The following is a 16,316-nucleotide window of genomic DNA, read 5'->3' on the forward strand; positions in this document are numbered from 1 at the left end:
CTTTCATATCCTCTGTCAATTACTTCTATAACAGCTGAAGACACTGTCTTTCCCATTTTATAATTTAGCTAAGACACCACAATCTTGTCCACTATGAACATTGTAATTCCCTCTGAGAACTTAATACATTTAAACAACACTATTCTCACAGTTCACAAAAAAAAAAACTACTTCTATACTAACAATACCAATACAATTCAATGTTGGCGATTAGAGTTCATTTGGCACAACGATAACAGGGATTCAGAGCTCATTCGCAGAGTTGCAGACCTCTTTCACATTTGTTAGGCTACATGTGCAGTGCTTTCCCTTTCGGAGATGGCATTTCTCCATAAATAACTTAATATGCACTTCTGTGTGTTTCTCAAAAAGTAACCATGCTGTACAGCAGCGCTACCCAGCTAGCTAGATATAAAAACAGAAATATTTAGCAAACTAAATAAAATTACTCTCATTACAGTGCAGGCTAATACTTTAAATATGTCCTTGCCACCTCTTTTGGCAATGCAGCAGGGAAATGTTTAATGTATTGTATTTAATTCTGCAGGCTCCGCACCTCTCTGAGAGGCAGCAAACAATTTGCACACTTGCTAGCCAGCTTGCTTACTCCTGCTAGCAAGCTGATTTAGTTGAAGAAGCTGCAATTCACTCTCAAAGCTACTACAAAGCTACCAACACAGTACTCTTCATATAATGAAATTCAACCCACTGTTCTTATCAGTAAATTTGTGCTGGCTGTAACAACATTCCCTGATATGGAATTTTTGTACAGTACATCATTTTTAATATCATTGCAATTTGAGTGCCCATCACTACTACAAATCATAATCAACACTGGATGAATTTAAGGCTAACATAGCTAGCTACCTATAGTAAGAGGAGGGATAAAATTTAACAGGTTTTTTTAACTACATGAAACATTATTCACATGATGCCTGAAACTGCCCTAGTCATGCAAATATTCACAATATTCATAGATTAGCTTGCTAGCTAACAAGTGAATTTAAGATATGTGTCAAGCCATGGCAATAACTAATGTAGCCTCAGTGACCACAAGGCAGAGTGCTCACTACAAAGTTACAGAAAACTGTCAGGAAACAGGAAACAGTCACCTGCAGCCGCCTGCAGTTATCAGTTATCTACATTAGCAGCTAGGAGCAGACAGTTGTACCCTGCACGAGAATAGAAGGTAGCACTGCTCGCCAGTTGTGCTTGTCAAGCCACTGTTAATGCTTGGCTTCAGTGCACATCTGTGAATCATTAATTCAGGGCCAAGTGTTAGCCCTGGGTTACAGATTGTATGTGTGTTAAAGGAGGGTAAGATAGCCCTGGGCCAATTCATAGCCCCGGGTTAAGAATAACCCTTGGCTATAAAAATTAAGTGTGAAAAGCCGTTATTAGGGTTGTATTCAATTAGAGCAAGGTGATTAACTACTGCTGTTGGCAAACAACCCCTGTGCACTTATACACACCCTTTGGACAAAACATAGCAACAAAATAGGCACAAAAATGCATTTTTTACATGCATTACTTTTTCATGGTTGTAAAAAACAAATTTTAATTAAAATCTTAGTAATGTTACTTTATTCTTAATATCATTGCTCAAAGCAAAGTGGAGCAAGGTCACACTGTTCCTAAATCATTTTTTTTCTAGAACACATAAGAGACATTTATTCACACCCCTACAGGTCACTCTTCTAGTGTGTATAACACTTTCAAAATGCTTCTTGTAAATTTTCATACTGGGGAGGGAATTTTGTCCATTATTCCTGGGTTATTATTTTAGTTTGTATTTGTGAACTGCCTTCTTGAGTTCGAGCCATGAAGGTTTGATTCAGTTGTTCTCCATTAACCATTTGCTTGTAGATTTGGATGAAATCTTTGGATCACTGTCATTCTAGACATTTTCAACCACGTTTAAGCTTCTTGGCAAGGGGAAACCAGGTTTCCAGCCAAAATGTCCTGGTACATGTTGGAAGGCATAACTCAGTCTACCTTATCAATGGCTCCAGGACCTGTAGATCAAAGCAGTCCAAAAACACGATGAACCCCCTGCCATATTTCACAGTGAGTTTTCATAGCATGGCTGGGATCATCGCTGGGTTGCTAGAAAGTTGCAACTCTTGAAAGCAAGCCACAAAAAGTGGCAACTTTAATTTTTCAAAAACCACATCTGAATGTCTCAGGATGAGATGTACATCTCAAATGAGGATATGCACATCAACTTTGCATTCAGGATTAAAAAAGTTAAGCCTATACACATATGGTGGGCTGAAGTTTCACACTGCCTTCAAGAAAAATTAGGGCATTCAGTCGAATTTACCCCATCTGGGAAACACTGGCAAAGACTGCTTGCACCTCCTCTGTCTCAAATGGAATACTAAAAGGGGGTTCTCTCTTCAAAGTAGAATAGAAATGGCAATGAGAAACCTACAGTTTGTGCACATTACATGCATTTGAAAATTCTACACTTTAGCCAGACCTCAATTTACAGACCTGCACAATCTGTTTTTTGGGTTGTGATTTGGGAGCTTAGGCTATAAGTCGTACTTATTATGTTAATTCAAGGAAATGTTTGGCTTGAGAAGAAATCAAATCAGTCCTTTTAAATCTAGCAATTACGTTCAGATTGTTCATAACCAGATCAGTCCGACACTTAATTTATATTTGCAATTATTCAAATAATGGCAAACATGTTATTAATGCACATATTTGCTAGCAATCTATTGATCAGTTGTGTGCTTGCTGTGTTGGAACGATAACAGTTATCAGACCTGAAAGAACATCAGCACCCATGCCCCTCTCCAACATATACAGTATATATAGTAGTAAATTTGATATGTCTTAATCCTAGATATTTTGTAGACTACAGTACAACAAACATATGGAATCACAAATATTTTCAGACTTTTACATGCCTTTTCCACTTTTAGGTTTTCCAGACCTGTGCAGGAACCTTGGAAGCTGCCTCCCACACAAGTTACAAGGTTGATTAGAATCACCAACGCACCAATCCCCATGTAGGGATTTTAAAATATCTGCTGAGAGAAGTCTGTTCCTACATTTTGACAAACCGCTGTGCAGTGACTTGGCTAGCAAAGTAGTCGGTGCATGTGTGTGTTGCAAAAGGGTGCACACTACACCAAAGACTAGATCATTCCCTGTGTTATCACAGCTTATGCTCTTCAAAACAGCTAGCATTCATGTGTTGGGAAGGGGTGTTTATTTTCATTATTTTCAGAATGCTCACATAATAGGACTAATTTACATTTATGATAGCATTTTTTTCATTTACTATTGTGGGCAGTAAAATTTTTGCTTGTTGGACAACATAGATTTCTTTCCAGGATATAGTGCCTAAAGCCTAGAATGATCGCATCTCATCAAAAGAGGCATAACCCAAAATTTGAATTGTAAAGAGCTGTAAGCAGTTTTCTTGTGATTGCTAGCATCAAAACACTTCAGGTCTGTTTGTAGTCCAGCATGTAAGTTTTGTAACTATCCATCTATCACTCTGGCTAGTTTACATGGTCTTATTATGAAGCAGTTATATCTGTACCACTAACAGTGAAAAGACTGGGACCAATTTCAGACTGTATATGATGAAAGTTATCTTTACAGAGAAAGTCTTGACGCGATCCTATATGTGGACCTGTCATAATTAAATGTGAAGTGCAACAGGCACAGGTATAACAACTACTGTCAGACATCTTCAAATGGGCCAACACTGGATGTCTGAAAATAATTGTTACTGATTGATTACTACCTTGGCTTTGAATGGTAAAAACATGCAAGATCATTAAACTGTCAAAACCATACTGGAATGTAAATACATAGTGTGAAAATATTATTAAACTACCCTTAACACACCACGGATGGATGCGATTTCTATAAACAGAGTTCACTTTATTTTTAAATACATTATATTCTGAAAATACTGGCTGTAGAGTGAGCCAGAGTGTGAGCAAATACAAATTTGATCAAAAGCATACTGTAACTGTTAAAATGAACTGTTTCTTATAGTTTAAAGCAGTTAAGTTGCTTTATGAAGATGGGTGTTTTTGATGGAGGATCAGTTAATTCTCAGCACAAATTATACATCAGTCCTCATTGCGCACCTGGTTTGCAGGAGATATGGTTGTTTAGAACATGCATGCATTCAGAGGAGTGGGGGAGAAGGGGGTGGGGCAGGGAGGGCCTCCGCAATGTGACAAGGCAGTTAATATAAGGTTTGGAGATAAGGCCTTGCAGACAAGCATTGACAAAAATCAGCCATTTCACAAGCAAACCCAGAACCGTCACTCACACTGAGAGACAGGCCAACAATCACCCTCCGCATTCTGATAAGGCACTGAGCACACGCCTGCAACTGTTAATGTAAAAGCAGCCTCCTTCAAGACAGAGAGAGATGGAGAAAGAGGAAAAGAAATGAGAGACAAAGTACAGCGGAGAGATGCAGGAAACAAAGTGAGAGAATGAGGAAGGTGGCAGAGACAAACGAAAAGGGAACTGAAATCAGAATAATTCCCTGAGCACTTGTAATGCCATAGGGATTTGTGGTCCACAGTTGAGGTATACCACAGGCCGGCCTTTTCTGAGGTACTCCTGGAAGATTGGTGGGGCTCTGATTTGCCAGCGTAAGATTTTGTTTTATGCATACATCTTTGTGACATAGGTGTGATGGCAGCTTTTAAAAATAGCATGTCTTCCTGAGGCCTTTCAGCACCTGGTGGTGAAAAAGTCCAGTGGAGACTCATTTCTGAGACACAGTCAAAGTTCTTTTTGCGCCTCCTAGGGCAGAAGCCCACTGGGGTGAGTCAAAGAGGTAGCAGAGAATACAGATGGAGAAAGGAGAGGGTACTTATATAGTTTTTTCATAGGTGATGGCCACAAATTACGCATGGATCTCTAATTCTATGTAAAAGAATTGCATTAAAGTATAGAATGAACTATAATCTGCTGAAGAATACACATATACTTTAAGACATATGTAAAACACATTAACATACAAAACATAGGCTGCAGATGCACTGAATCGCGTACATTGTGCATATACAGTTGTTTTGACTCGGTGAGACTTAGTAGCCCTCATTCTCTCTCTTTTAGTTATCCTGAGTGTTTTTACTTTGTCTGCTACATGCAGATCCAATTTTGTCCCAACTGCAACAGCCCCAGAGTGAAGAAAGCTACCCAGGCTCAAGATCATATAGTTTTATTTGGCCCCATTTCTTCACACACTATAATTCTACTTAAGATGAATCAAAACACAGAAAATCCCAATTTGTGTCATCTTACTCAATATCCTTCCACTTAATATGATGCCTTTTTCCTTACCCAAAACAACTTTCCACGCGTCGTTTCACTGTAAAATGTATACCTATTCTTAAAATCACCAGAAAACCCTATTTATAGTCACTACTATAGAAAATTATAGCTTTCTGTCTTTTAGCTGTAGAGTTTTAAAATAACTGATTCAACAACTGACACTTAACTATACACTTAACATAGTGAAATGACACAGCCCATGGGCAAGTGTTGCAAAGTGACACTCCAGAGTATCATCTGCTAATATACACTGGTTAGCGAGCTTGTCTTAACTGCAAAAAAAGGCCTGCATGTCTATTCAATAAAAAGTGGTCAAAATGCATACCTTTTTAGAATAAAGTCAGCTAATGTCACTTTTTTGTGTCACAAAGTTTGTCTAGACATCTCCAGTATAAATACCTGTAAGATACTGCCAGCTAGTGATCAAGTGTTGCTAATGTTAACATCTTGATTAGGTGTTCTGCTGAATCGCTACATTGCCATCAGCAGTCCTGGTGTAGTCCCTATGTGTATGTGCATATCAAGGTTTATTCAGTTATTATTATAGGTTTATTCAGTTGTCTTTGAAACATTTTAATCAGCAAAAAATAGCAAGTAACTGAGAAAGACCAGGTACTTGTTTGCTTTGTTCTTTGTAATTTAAAAGGCAGAGTCTACAAACAGCATAGGCAAAACATACTCCTTTATATCACAATTTATGTAGATGGTTATTTATTGCTTGTAAAGTGTTAAACACTTTTATATAGCTTACAAATTTCTGAGAATACAATCACGTGTCATTCAACTGGTATTTTTTCTGCATTAAAAAGGTACAATGCCCCCCTGGCATGCTTGTTATATGTGTACATATGCAGATATGTATACAGTCCAGATCTATACTATCAGTATCTGTAGAGACTGTAGTACTGACATTTGTTTCGGAAGGGGCATATGAGTTGACATTTTTTTCAACAATTGAAAGGTATTTCACTTCATACAGGAGGACACCTAAAATTCCTCATGTCATGGACTGGGCTCCTGGTGGTATCTTCCAGGAGACAAATTAGTTCTGAACAAAATGGTATATGGCATGCATGGATAGATTTACAGATTCTGAACAAACTGCCAAAACTGGGCAGCGTCCAGAACTTCAGTAAACATAAAAAAGGCAGGGTGGTGAATTTCAGTAAAGAACATCAGAGGCATAGGTGAAGCTGCAGCACAGGAAGAGAACCAAAAGCATAACAAAAAAAAACACACACACACACACACACACACACTCACCATAAATCTATTCAGCCAAAGCATAAGGTGTATGTCTATGGAAAAAGTCAGATGGTAGTGCAGGGAGTGAGTGGTGCATAAATACAGCACGGATGGCGTATGATCTGCCCCTCTCTGTGGTGTGGCACTTATTCCAATCTGGTATTGCAGTCACGCTCAGTGCTGCTACACCACAGCGTTTACATTCTGTCCCCTAGCACAGAGCCACTCCCCTCCTCTGCTAGAACACACTGCCACAGAACCACACTGCCCCCTACTGCCCAGCACACAAACCGTGGACAGTTTACTGCACATCCTTTCCTGCTGTCACCGTCTTTGTTCAAGCAGTCTGTTTCTCAGGGGAGGAGCAAAAAAAAAAACCTCAACCTACTTCATAATGTCAGCCATAGCAGCAGCATCAATGCACCATGTATATGAATCGGACAGGTGAAGTGACCGAAAACAGCAGGAGATTTCATTGACCAGAAGGAAAAATCTCATGGTAAAGAGTGTCAGGTGATTAAGGAGCCAATTCATTTCAGGAGAAACTCTTATTTCCGGCTCCACCTAACCATTACCAGAGTGAGTTATAATAGACACCGATTTCAGTAAAAGAATCACAGATGGAGTAAACGCGAATAAAGAAATACTCACAAACCAACAAACCCCAAGCATTTTGGGTGAGTGGTGATTCGGAGGGGCAAGAGCAGAAGCAGGTGACTGGAGAAAGGGTTAAGCCTGCCTCTCCATCACACACGGCTCTTGGCTGCACCGACAAGGCCCATTAACCCCGCTACACCACAATGCAGCCCCATCAATTACACCATCAGGCCCATCAATAGAGAACAGAGGAGCGAGGCCGGCTCACATAAACATGACAAACCGCTGCATAAAACCCCCAGCCTGCTCCCTACCACGCTTGGCTGGACTGAGGTGGTCTACCTCTACCTCTCTCTCTCTTTCACCAGCCTCACAGAATTCATAAACATACATAATCCCAGACATGCATATGCACCACCTGCACCCTCCAATCCAGCACGAGTGTGCACGCACACGCACACGCGCGCGCGCACACACACACACACACACACACACACACACACACACACACACACACACACACAAGCCTACTCATGCATACACTGCATATGTTACCTCCTTCTCCTTGTGTGTAATACACCGTTTCTAGCTCTACAGATACACATACATACCTCACAGAGCAGGTCTCAGCCTCACACACCACGCTGGCCCTTACAGAGCAGCAGCCATTTAAACGCAGCCCCTGACTCTATTCAGAGTTTTACTGAATGTTCTGAAAGGTCGCTCTGAATATTTCCCCTGTCAGGAGTCAAGACCTCTCAGCTGAATGGACAATGACACCCCCACAAATGTATTTCACTGCAACTAAGCTCTTATTCAAGGTAATCAGTCGGTTTCACGCTTTCATTGGAAATCTAAAACATTATTTTAAAATACATAGGACACACCCATGAGCTCTCTACATCTCCCAATTTGATTAAAACACACAGCCCATTTCACTCTGCTTGTCAGACAAGTAGTGTTCCTGGGGCCCCTGGTGGACATCAGAGGAACTGCACCCTCATGCAAAATCCTCACCAAGACCGGGACTGACTGGGTCAGCTGGATCACAACCAAATATTTGCAGCCACAGAACAAATTCAGCCTCTTGTGGGTATGAGTGCCCGCATCAGAGAAAAACTCTGGGGTGAAGAAGTGCAGGATGAAATGTCACAGGAGCAAGCAGGATGAACTGTTATGGGAGCGGGATTAAAAACAAACAAAAAAAATTCTGCACAGGATTTTTCCATCAAGTATAAGAATGAAGACAACAACTCCAGCTGACAGGAACAATGCCAAACCACTTTCCTTCCCTCCCTCCAATGACTAGCTAGCCAAGACAGCAGTCTGCATGATGTGCAGTGCAATGATTCCAGGTCAGTACAGACAATTCGAAATGCAGCCACAAATAGAGGGAGGGCGGGCTTACCTGAAGAGTTCCCGCAACTCCCGGACATTGGCCTGGAAGGGTATGTTGCGCACCAGGATCTTGGATGTGGTCTGCTTTTTAGTTATCTGCTTCTTTCGAGAGGTGCCTACACTGGGCCTAAGGAAAGAAAAGACACATTCAACAAGACTTATTAACACCACAGTGAGAAGACAAAGACATTCAATAACACAGCTGATGCTTTCAGACAAGGACTTTTACCTGGTGGCTTTTTCAGATATCTTCAATTCCAGCTGGTGCTCATCCACAGTGCAGTGCTGAAGGACACACAGAAAGCAAAGGAGTCATCTACATAATCTGCTGGATCATGACCCTCAACGACTAGAATGTTGGACCCAACAAGTAAATGTCCCTCTTGGTATGACTGTAAAAACTGGTCTATCAAGAGCTTATACAACTCATTAGCACCATTTAGCAAGAGATTGAGCATGTCTGAAGTCAAGTAACCAGTCTTCCAGTGAGTGAATTTTAAATCCAAACTCCTTTAATTTTCATGTAAAGTAAATACTAATTACCTAGGAAAGAAAGAAAGTGAAGTTTTGGTAGCAAAAATGTTGGGTAAATCCCATGTAAGATTCACAATAATCCCTCTGAAGTGTACTGACATGTCAAAAGCACGCAAAGTTCACAAATTCACTGAAAAAAGCTCTCAGTTTGACAATATCTCTCGGACTGGAAGCTTTATAAGTGCTGTTGAGTAGGCGTGGGGTGTGGCATGGCACCGCTGAGACCTTACTGTACCTGCAACTGTTTCAGGGCCTTCTGTGCTGCCTGTGGGCTCTTGTACTCCACAAAACCATAGCCCATTGACAGCAATACACCTGTGTGAAGATAGGCATCGCTAATAAATAACCAATAGGAGAGAAGAAAAATTCGAAGGATATGGATCTATGCAGCAGCAAATTATCCGTACCAGCTTTATCCTTCTTCTTGGAGATTGTACAGCTCTTCACAGCACCACACTTGGAAAAGACCTGCAGAAGGTGCAAAGAAACACACAGGAGCATATTTTTCTTGTACATAAATGTAGCACATTTGCAGCAGTTTTCAAAGACTTGAGCTCATCACAGCTGGCAAAAATGCAGAGCACCAAGGGTTCACCAGGTCCCGATCTTACTACCACGTGGGCCAAGTGCAGAAACGGGAAGGAGACAGTTTCAATGTTAAGATGTGGTTATGAACACGCATGCAATGCAATGGTATTTCTGAACCTTTCTCAAACTAAAATCACAGGTCATATGCATCAGTTCCTCAAACTCAAGTGAATGGTTCTTGCTGTTTCAGACTGTTAATGACATGGAGTAGTATGACATTGATTATTATTATCATCAACATTAACACTGCTACTACGTTAATACTACTATTGCTATTATTACTCCTGCTATTACTATTATTACTGCTAGGCCTAATAATAATAATAACAAAATCGTTAATCCATTATTTTCATTTTTAGCTTTAATTTGCAAGGAGAGTTGTTATATCCTTTTGGGTGTTTTGAGTTGACAAGCAGCATTTGGAAAAATCCTGAGCTGATGTGGCAGCAATGTGTGGTTTTTCTCCTCACACATAATGTATACTTGCCTGTGATCAACAGAAGTGTCAAATAAGGTGTTTAAAACAAATGAAAAGTGTGCACAAAGAGGAAATTAACACCATGGAGCTTGTTTTCATGAAGATCGAGCCCTCAGTGACAGAACACTCAGATTCCATTAAACAAAGCCACACACTGTGAGGAAACCTTCTCCCTAGCCTCACCTCCTGCAGGGTTTCTTCTGTGGTGTTGAAGTTGAGGTTCTTAATGAAAAGCGTGGAACCTGGAACACTCTCTTCGTCATCGTCTTCCTCCTCCTCCTCCTCCTCCTCGGTTTTCTGTGCAGTAGCTTTGAGTGTGTTCTGGAAATCTGATGCTGGGGTAGGGTGAGGATGAGTTCAGTTTTTGGTGATCTAGATCTCTTTTTTTAAATTACTGAAACAGTAAGCTTCCCTACTCCTTCTTTCCTCTAGACAATACATCATTAAATTATCCTCAGCAATGCCCCTCTCAAAAGAGAGCGACCAAGGCTGAAGAAAGAAAAATGTCCTTTCAACATGGTAAAATAAACCTCTGTAAAAAAACAGCTTGTATTTTGACACAGTGGGACCAATTCCATATTTTACACTTAAGGAGGATGCTGGCTGGTGCTCTAAGTCAGCGTTTCTCAAACCTCTCCTGGAGTACCCCCTGCCCTGCATGTTTTAGATCTCTCCCTGCTCCAACACAGCTGATTCAAATGATCCACTCGTTATGAACTCCTGAAGCTGCTTAATAACAAACTGATCATTTGAATCAGCTGTGTTGGAGCAGGGAGAGATCTAAAACCTGCAGGGCAGGGGGTACTCCAGGAGAGGTTTGAGAAACGCTGCTCTAAGTCATACCAGCAACACCCACATTACCTAACATTGTTCACAGAAAGGTGTTTTCACATTTAAATTATCATGAAGAGAGATTACCTGAGTCAGATACAGGGGGGTTCTCTGTCTCTCCTGCTGGGGGTGAAGAAAAGACCCCTATGGGTGCCCATTCCAAATATAGGGGCACATGCTGAAACTAAAGGAAGACAAAGAAAACCATGTGAAACAAAAGACCAAGGATGTGGCAGTAAGTAAAGTGAACACTAACATTGGGTCAGGTTGTTGGCTTGTTCTGCCTTAGAATATGCTCTATTCCACACCCCATGAAATCCTCCAGTGTTGGCCCGTTCAATCAAAATTGATCTTATTTGTGCTGTGAAGTTAGCTTCCGTTTCAGCTGGCTTCTTTGTTCACACCTGAAGATTCATTTCTTACTCTGGCTCAGGATTACTCTGCTAATTAAACTGTTTTCTACTAAACTATATAAAAAAGTAATCTAATGGTTTAACACAGTTCTTATCTGTACCAGCTAGCTTGTACCTTGTCTGGCCAATCATTGAAACCTGGTCATGCAGCGCTTCTAATATTGTTGACTCCGTGTGGTTTTTTGCTTGTGTTGTTCTCTACCTCACTTGTAAGTCGCTTTGGATAAAAGCTTCTGCCAAATGAATAAATGTAAATGTAATAAGGTCTATCGCACAGACAAAGGTGCAATCAATTCTTTATACTGATTCACTCTTCAAAATAACAAACAGGAAAGAATCCTGGTTTAGTGTAAGCTTATTTAGGTTAGCTTGTAGTTTATTTTTAAGAAAACAGGACATCATGGTAACCGAAAACTGCATTACACCGAATGATATATTTTTTTATTTCAAAGAATCAAGATCTGAGAACCTCAAACTAGAGCCTACACAAAGCAAGGTAATGAATCGTGTGGATTCTAGGAAAGAAAACATTTCTCTAGTTTTTGGCAGAGGAAGGCATTTGTCATAAGATCCACATAGTATGTTTTCATGTGGTTTTATCTAAGAGGCATGGCAAAATCAATATTTAGAAAAATTCATATACATAAAAAAGAAACAATCATAGTAAAGATGGTAAATGACAATGGAAATATTTTTCTGTCATTTCCTGATTTGACTACTTCCATCTAGTTACACTACAGCGGAGTAATTTTTTCCTCTTATTTGGGGATAATTTTACAATTTTGCATAATGTTGCTTCAGTAACATTTCTGAGGTAATTTGACTCATACGGGATGGATTTCCATACTATGTAATGACTGTGTACAGACCCACCTTTGTGTAGGCCAGCCTGGAAAAAGCCAGCTTTGCCTCTGTGGGCTCCATGAACTCCACGATGGCAGTAAGGCCAGAAGGAGGGAGCAGCACACGGCCCAAGGAGCCATGGGGTGAGAAGAGGGCCTCCAGCTCGGATACCTGGACCCCTGCTGGAAGGTTCTTCACCAACAGGACTGAGGTACTGCGAGGGCCTGCGGCCTGGAAGACAGTCACACAATACAGGAATCCATTACATCATAAGCAAGAATAAACAGTCCATAAAACATAAACAAACACTGTACTATAAGTACTTCACAAGGTAGGCCTCTGGCAATGGAGAGACATTTTTAAGCAACGGTTGGGAAGATACATACAGTATTTCAGTATCAAAAAATGTATCAGCGCTTTTTTTCATCTAAGGAAAGCCCTCATCGTAGATGAGGCTTACTGCATACCAGTCAAGCCAAAACAAAAAAAAAAAACGTTTCCTGGTAGTACTCCAAGCACCTGAGCCAAAGCCCCTTAGAGGTGGGCAGTAAGCACTAAAAAATCATCTCAAAATTTCTATGATCACAGTTTATATTAAGCTTAGGTGCTAAGGGAAGTGGGGTTGTAGATTAAAATATCAAATAAGATATATAGCTGAAATCATTTGAGGAAAGCAATATTTGCATCCTACTTGACTGGGCAAAAGCACAGGCATAAAATAATTAAATGCACTCAAACATGTGCAGCTAACATATTTATCTTCAACCCTGAGACATATTTTTTGAACATTGTCTAGGTCAAACACCATCTACAATTCTTGCATTCATTTAAGAGGTATAGAGAGTGATTTTCAGAGAAAATTATCTGATAACAATTATGAGCTCACAGAACTGTGAAGTTAATACCTGGCTGAAGGAGTCAAGGCAGACATTGTTGTCCAACAGGAATTGCCGTGTCTCCTGGACAATCTGAGTCTCTCCTAGGGCCATTCGCACAGCCACACTGCCCTGGGATTCCTGAGGACAGTAAAACAAGGGAAGGTCAGAAAGTTGACATATTTCAACCCTGGAAGTATGGCAGTACAAATGTGTAATGCTGGACTTAGCCTTTCATATGACATACAAAGCAAGTGGAGACCAGTCAGTATGAGTTACTATGAGAGGTTCCTGACTGCCTGGCATACACTTCAAACAGTCAAAAAAAAAGATGTTTATATGTCCTGACGGTGTATTTCATTCTTCCTGAGTTAACTAAGATTTCAAATTAATTTCACTTTCCAAAGCTCTTTTTAGAATTAAAGCTCTGTAATCTGACTCAAACCTGAAGGGACCCGACTAAACATGTTGGGTTCGGGCCAGCCTTGGCCTATGATTGCCTTAAAGCACTCAGGTTTGGATCAGGTCAGCGTCAGTGTTTCTGGATGTCAGGTTTTGAATGTACTGCCATTTGATACCTGGGCCAAAATCTCACACTGAATAAATGACACACAACAGGAATGACTTTAAGGCTACCAAACATATCAAACTCAAATGCAGGATTCATTTCATTTGCTTACTTGTTTAGGCAAAAATATTCCCAAAAAGGACTGTTTGTTTTCCTGAACTACTGAGCTTTTTTATCATTTTTATGTTTTTACTTGTACACATTTCACTCACTGAGTAAAAAAAAAAAAAAAAAATATTCACAGAGTGCACTGCATTTTACTGAAAAGGATTTAGTAAGACAATTTTGATTACTGCAAGCTGCTAAACATGATTTTGTTTTTCATTATTACCAGAGACCTACTAGCATTTTCACATGAGCCATTTTTCCAGTATACTTTAAACCTAACAATAGCAATGAAAGAAGACTGAAAGGAAGATAGATCCAAACTCATTAGCTATAGAAAAAGCCCTCTCAGGCAGAGGTGTAGGATTCATGTGACGGCAAAGGTCACTCACATGGTCAAGGACTTGACTCTTTGTGGTGTTGTACTTTTCAGCAATGGCATCAGCAACTGCACTGGTCCCCAGAAATAGTGTGTTCCAGTTGTGGGAGCTGAAAGAGCCGATGTGACAAAGAAGGATTATTAAAATGGAAAAAATGTTATACAAATATGGCAAGAACGCTATGCTTTGTGCCATGAGTACCACACTTAAAGGCAGACAAACCAAAAGACTGTCAGCAGTGTCCAAGGCTGAACAGTCTCCAACAAAAAAAAAGCTGACAGACAGTGGAACTGGATCAGATGTTTTCAAGCAACAACCCAAAAGACTGCTGCAGCCACTTCAGACAAGCACTCTTAAGCTGTGTTTTAATCGAACACAAAGCGAAATTTCACCCTGCTTTCCTTGCGCGGGTTTGATTGCTTGCCCTGAAAAATGAACAATTGAATTTCGCGCCACGCCACAGCAAGCACGTGATTACATCAACGCTGCTAGCAAATGACTGAAGAGATTTCTAGAAAGGGGGTGTGGCTTCTGGCCACATTTGTTTCGCCAGGCGAAATTTTCGCTCGCAGTTTCGCCGTGATTAACTCCGCCCATTCGCCTCCTGCCATTGACTTTTCACGCATTCGCGTCGCTCGTAAATTTCGCGGCGCGTTCGGTTAAAACGCAGCTTTAGTGAGGGCGCAGCAGTCTCAGCTCTCTGCATGTGGCTGTGTGGCCTGTGTGCCACTCAACACCACTGAGGATTGCAGCTGGCACACCTGGCACTGCCCGCCTTGTTCTTGGCATCTTTCTGCTTCTTGTAGGATGAGGCCCCAGGGGTGCTTGGGTCCTGAATCGATTTCTCTTTTTTCACTGTAGAGGGTAAGATGTGCAACATACGCCCCTGAAAAGATGAAGGAAGGGAGACAGCTATACCAACAGACACACTGCACTTACACATTACTACAGTGAGGCCCCACATCATTTCTTCTGTGTACAAATTTAATAGGAGTTTATCTAGACTGTCTACAAACAAAAAGTTCCCGTTTTAATACAATACTTTTTTCCAATATCATGGTCTGCAATGGTCATACGTAATTGGGAATAAATTTCATGATGCTTCTGTGGTTTCACGTTTCACTCTTCATAAACGTTTATGTGCAATCCAGCATGTGTTTTAGGCGCTGGCACTCAAGAGATGAACACACTGATCTATACTGTCTCAGGGTGTTCCTGACATGTTTGTAGATGTTCAACAATCACCAGATACACAAAAAATGTGCCGGATACCCTTGAGACCAATAATCCCATTGTCAGCATACTTATCACCTGTTGTCTGTTCATGTCTAGCAGTTGTTGCATTTTAATTTCCAAAATAAAAGTCACATCTGGCATACATGTGTAGTAAATGTCTAGCACTGTACATTTATAAATAAATATTTCAGGGAAAAGGCTTAACTACTAACTGAAAGCCTTTAAGTGCATTAGGCCCAACACAATAATGCCCACTAAGGCAGCTCTGTAGTTATTCAAAGCTTTATGGGAGTGGAAAATGGGTCAGGATGCCATACCTGGAAGATGTGCCCATCGAGGTCAGCTAGAGCTTTGACAGCATGCTCTGGGATCATGTAGGTTACGAAGGCAAAGCCTTTGGGCTTCTTGGTCAAGCTGTCAATGGGGAAGTGTACCTCTGACAGGGGGCCTACAAGACACAAAGAGAAAAAGCAGGGAGAATGTAAAGCAATCTGTTGCTAAATTATGATATGTAATGTAAATGATGTAATGTTGGCTGTTCACATTTGCAAGCACACATATGTACCAACATGCATTCTGAGGCTGTTCGTAGTAATGTATATGGGAGTATTCCCATTGAATACTTTCACTTTATATAGAAAACCGCAGGCAGTCAAGAGTACACCAAGCAACATCACTTCATGGGTGCATGGTACAATTCACTTTTTTAAAAAAGTAAAGGTTACACTCAATCGGTAGAAATGTTCTTTGATCAAGCGGGTCAGAGGGCACTTGACAAGTTTTTTTGATTTGGGTTTTTTTGGTTGTTTTTCACGAACAAACTTTGGTGCACATACAAATCCACAAATCCACATTTGCAATTATGAAGAGCCTATGTTGGCAGAACAAGCGGTCTTTGCT

At 40.6% G+C, this 16,316-nt stretch overlaps 1 protein-coding gene across 2 annotated transcripts in view; it reads right to left on the reverse strand.

Annotated features, from left to right (window-relative positions):
• Positions 1 to 16,316, reverse strand: part of rbm19 (RNA binding motif protein 19) — a 40,733-nt gene that overhangs the window by 11,970 nt on the left and 12,447 nt on the right. For both annotated transcript variants that reach the window (XM_036526905.1, XM_036526904.1), the window contains exons 11-21: positions 15,734 to 15,864; positions 14,942 to 15,066; positions 14,193 to 14,289; positions 13,158 to 13,268; positions 12,283 to 12,483; positions 11,084 to 11,180; positions 10,349 to 10,500; positions 9,507 to 9,567; positions 9,335 to 9,414; positions 8,795 to 8,850; positions 8,576 to 8,692 (exon numbers count right to left, since the gene is read on the reverse strand). In XM_036526905.1, coding sequence (XP_036382798.1) covers positions 8,576 to 8,692; positions 8,795 to 8,850; positions 9,335 to 9,414; positions 9,507 to 9,567; positions 10,349 to 10,500; positions 11,084 to 11,180; positions 12,283 to 12,483; positions 13,158 to 13,268; positions 14,193 to 14,289; positions 14,942 to 15,066; positions 15,734 to 15,864 — 1,228 coding nt within the window. The remainder of the gene's footprint in view (positions 1 to 8,575; positions 8,693 to 8,794; positions 8,851 to 9,334; positions 9,415 to 9,506; positions 9,568 to 10,348; positions 10,501 to 11,083; positions 11,181 to 12,282; positions 12,484 to 13,157; positions 13,269 to 14,192; positions 14,290 to 14,941; positions 15,067 to 15,733; positions 15,865 to 16,316) is intronic.

This window comes from Megalops cyprinoides, chromosome 4, assembly GCF_013368585.1.
Source record: "Megalops cyprinoides isolate fMegCyp1 chromosome 4, fMegCyp1.pri, whole genome shotgun sequence".
Classification (NCBI taxonomy): Eukaryota; Metazoa; Chordata; class Actinopteri; order Elopiformes; family Megalopidae; genus Megalops; species Megalops cyprinoides.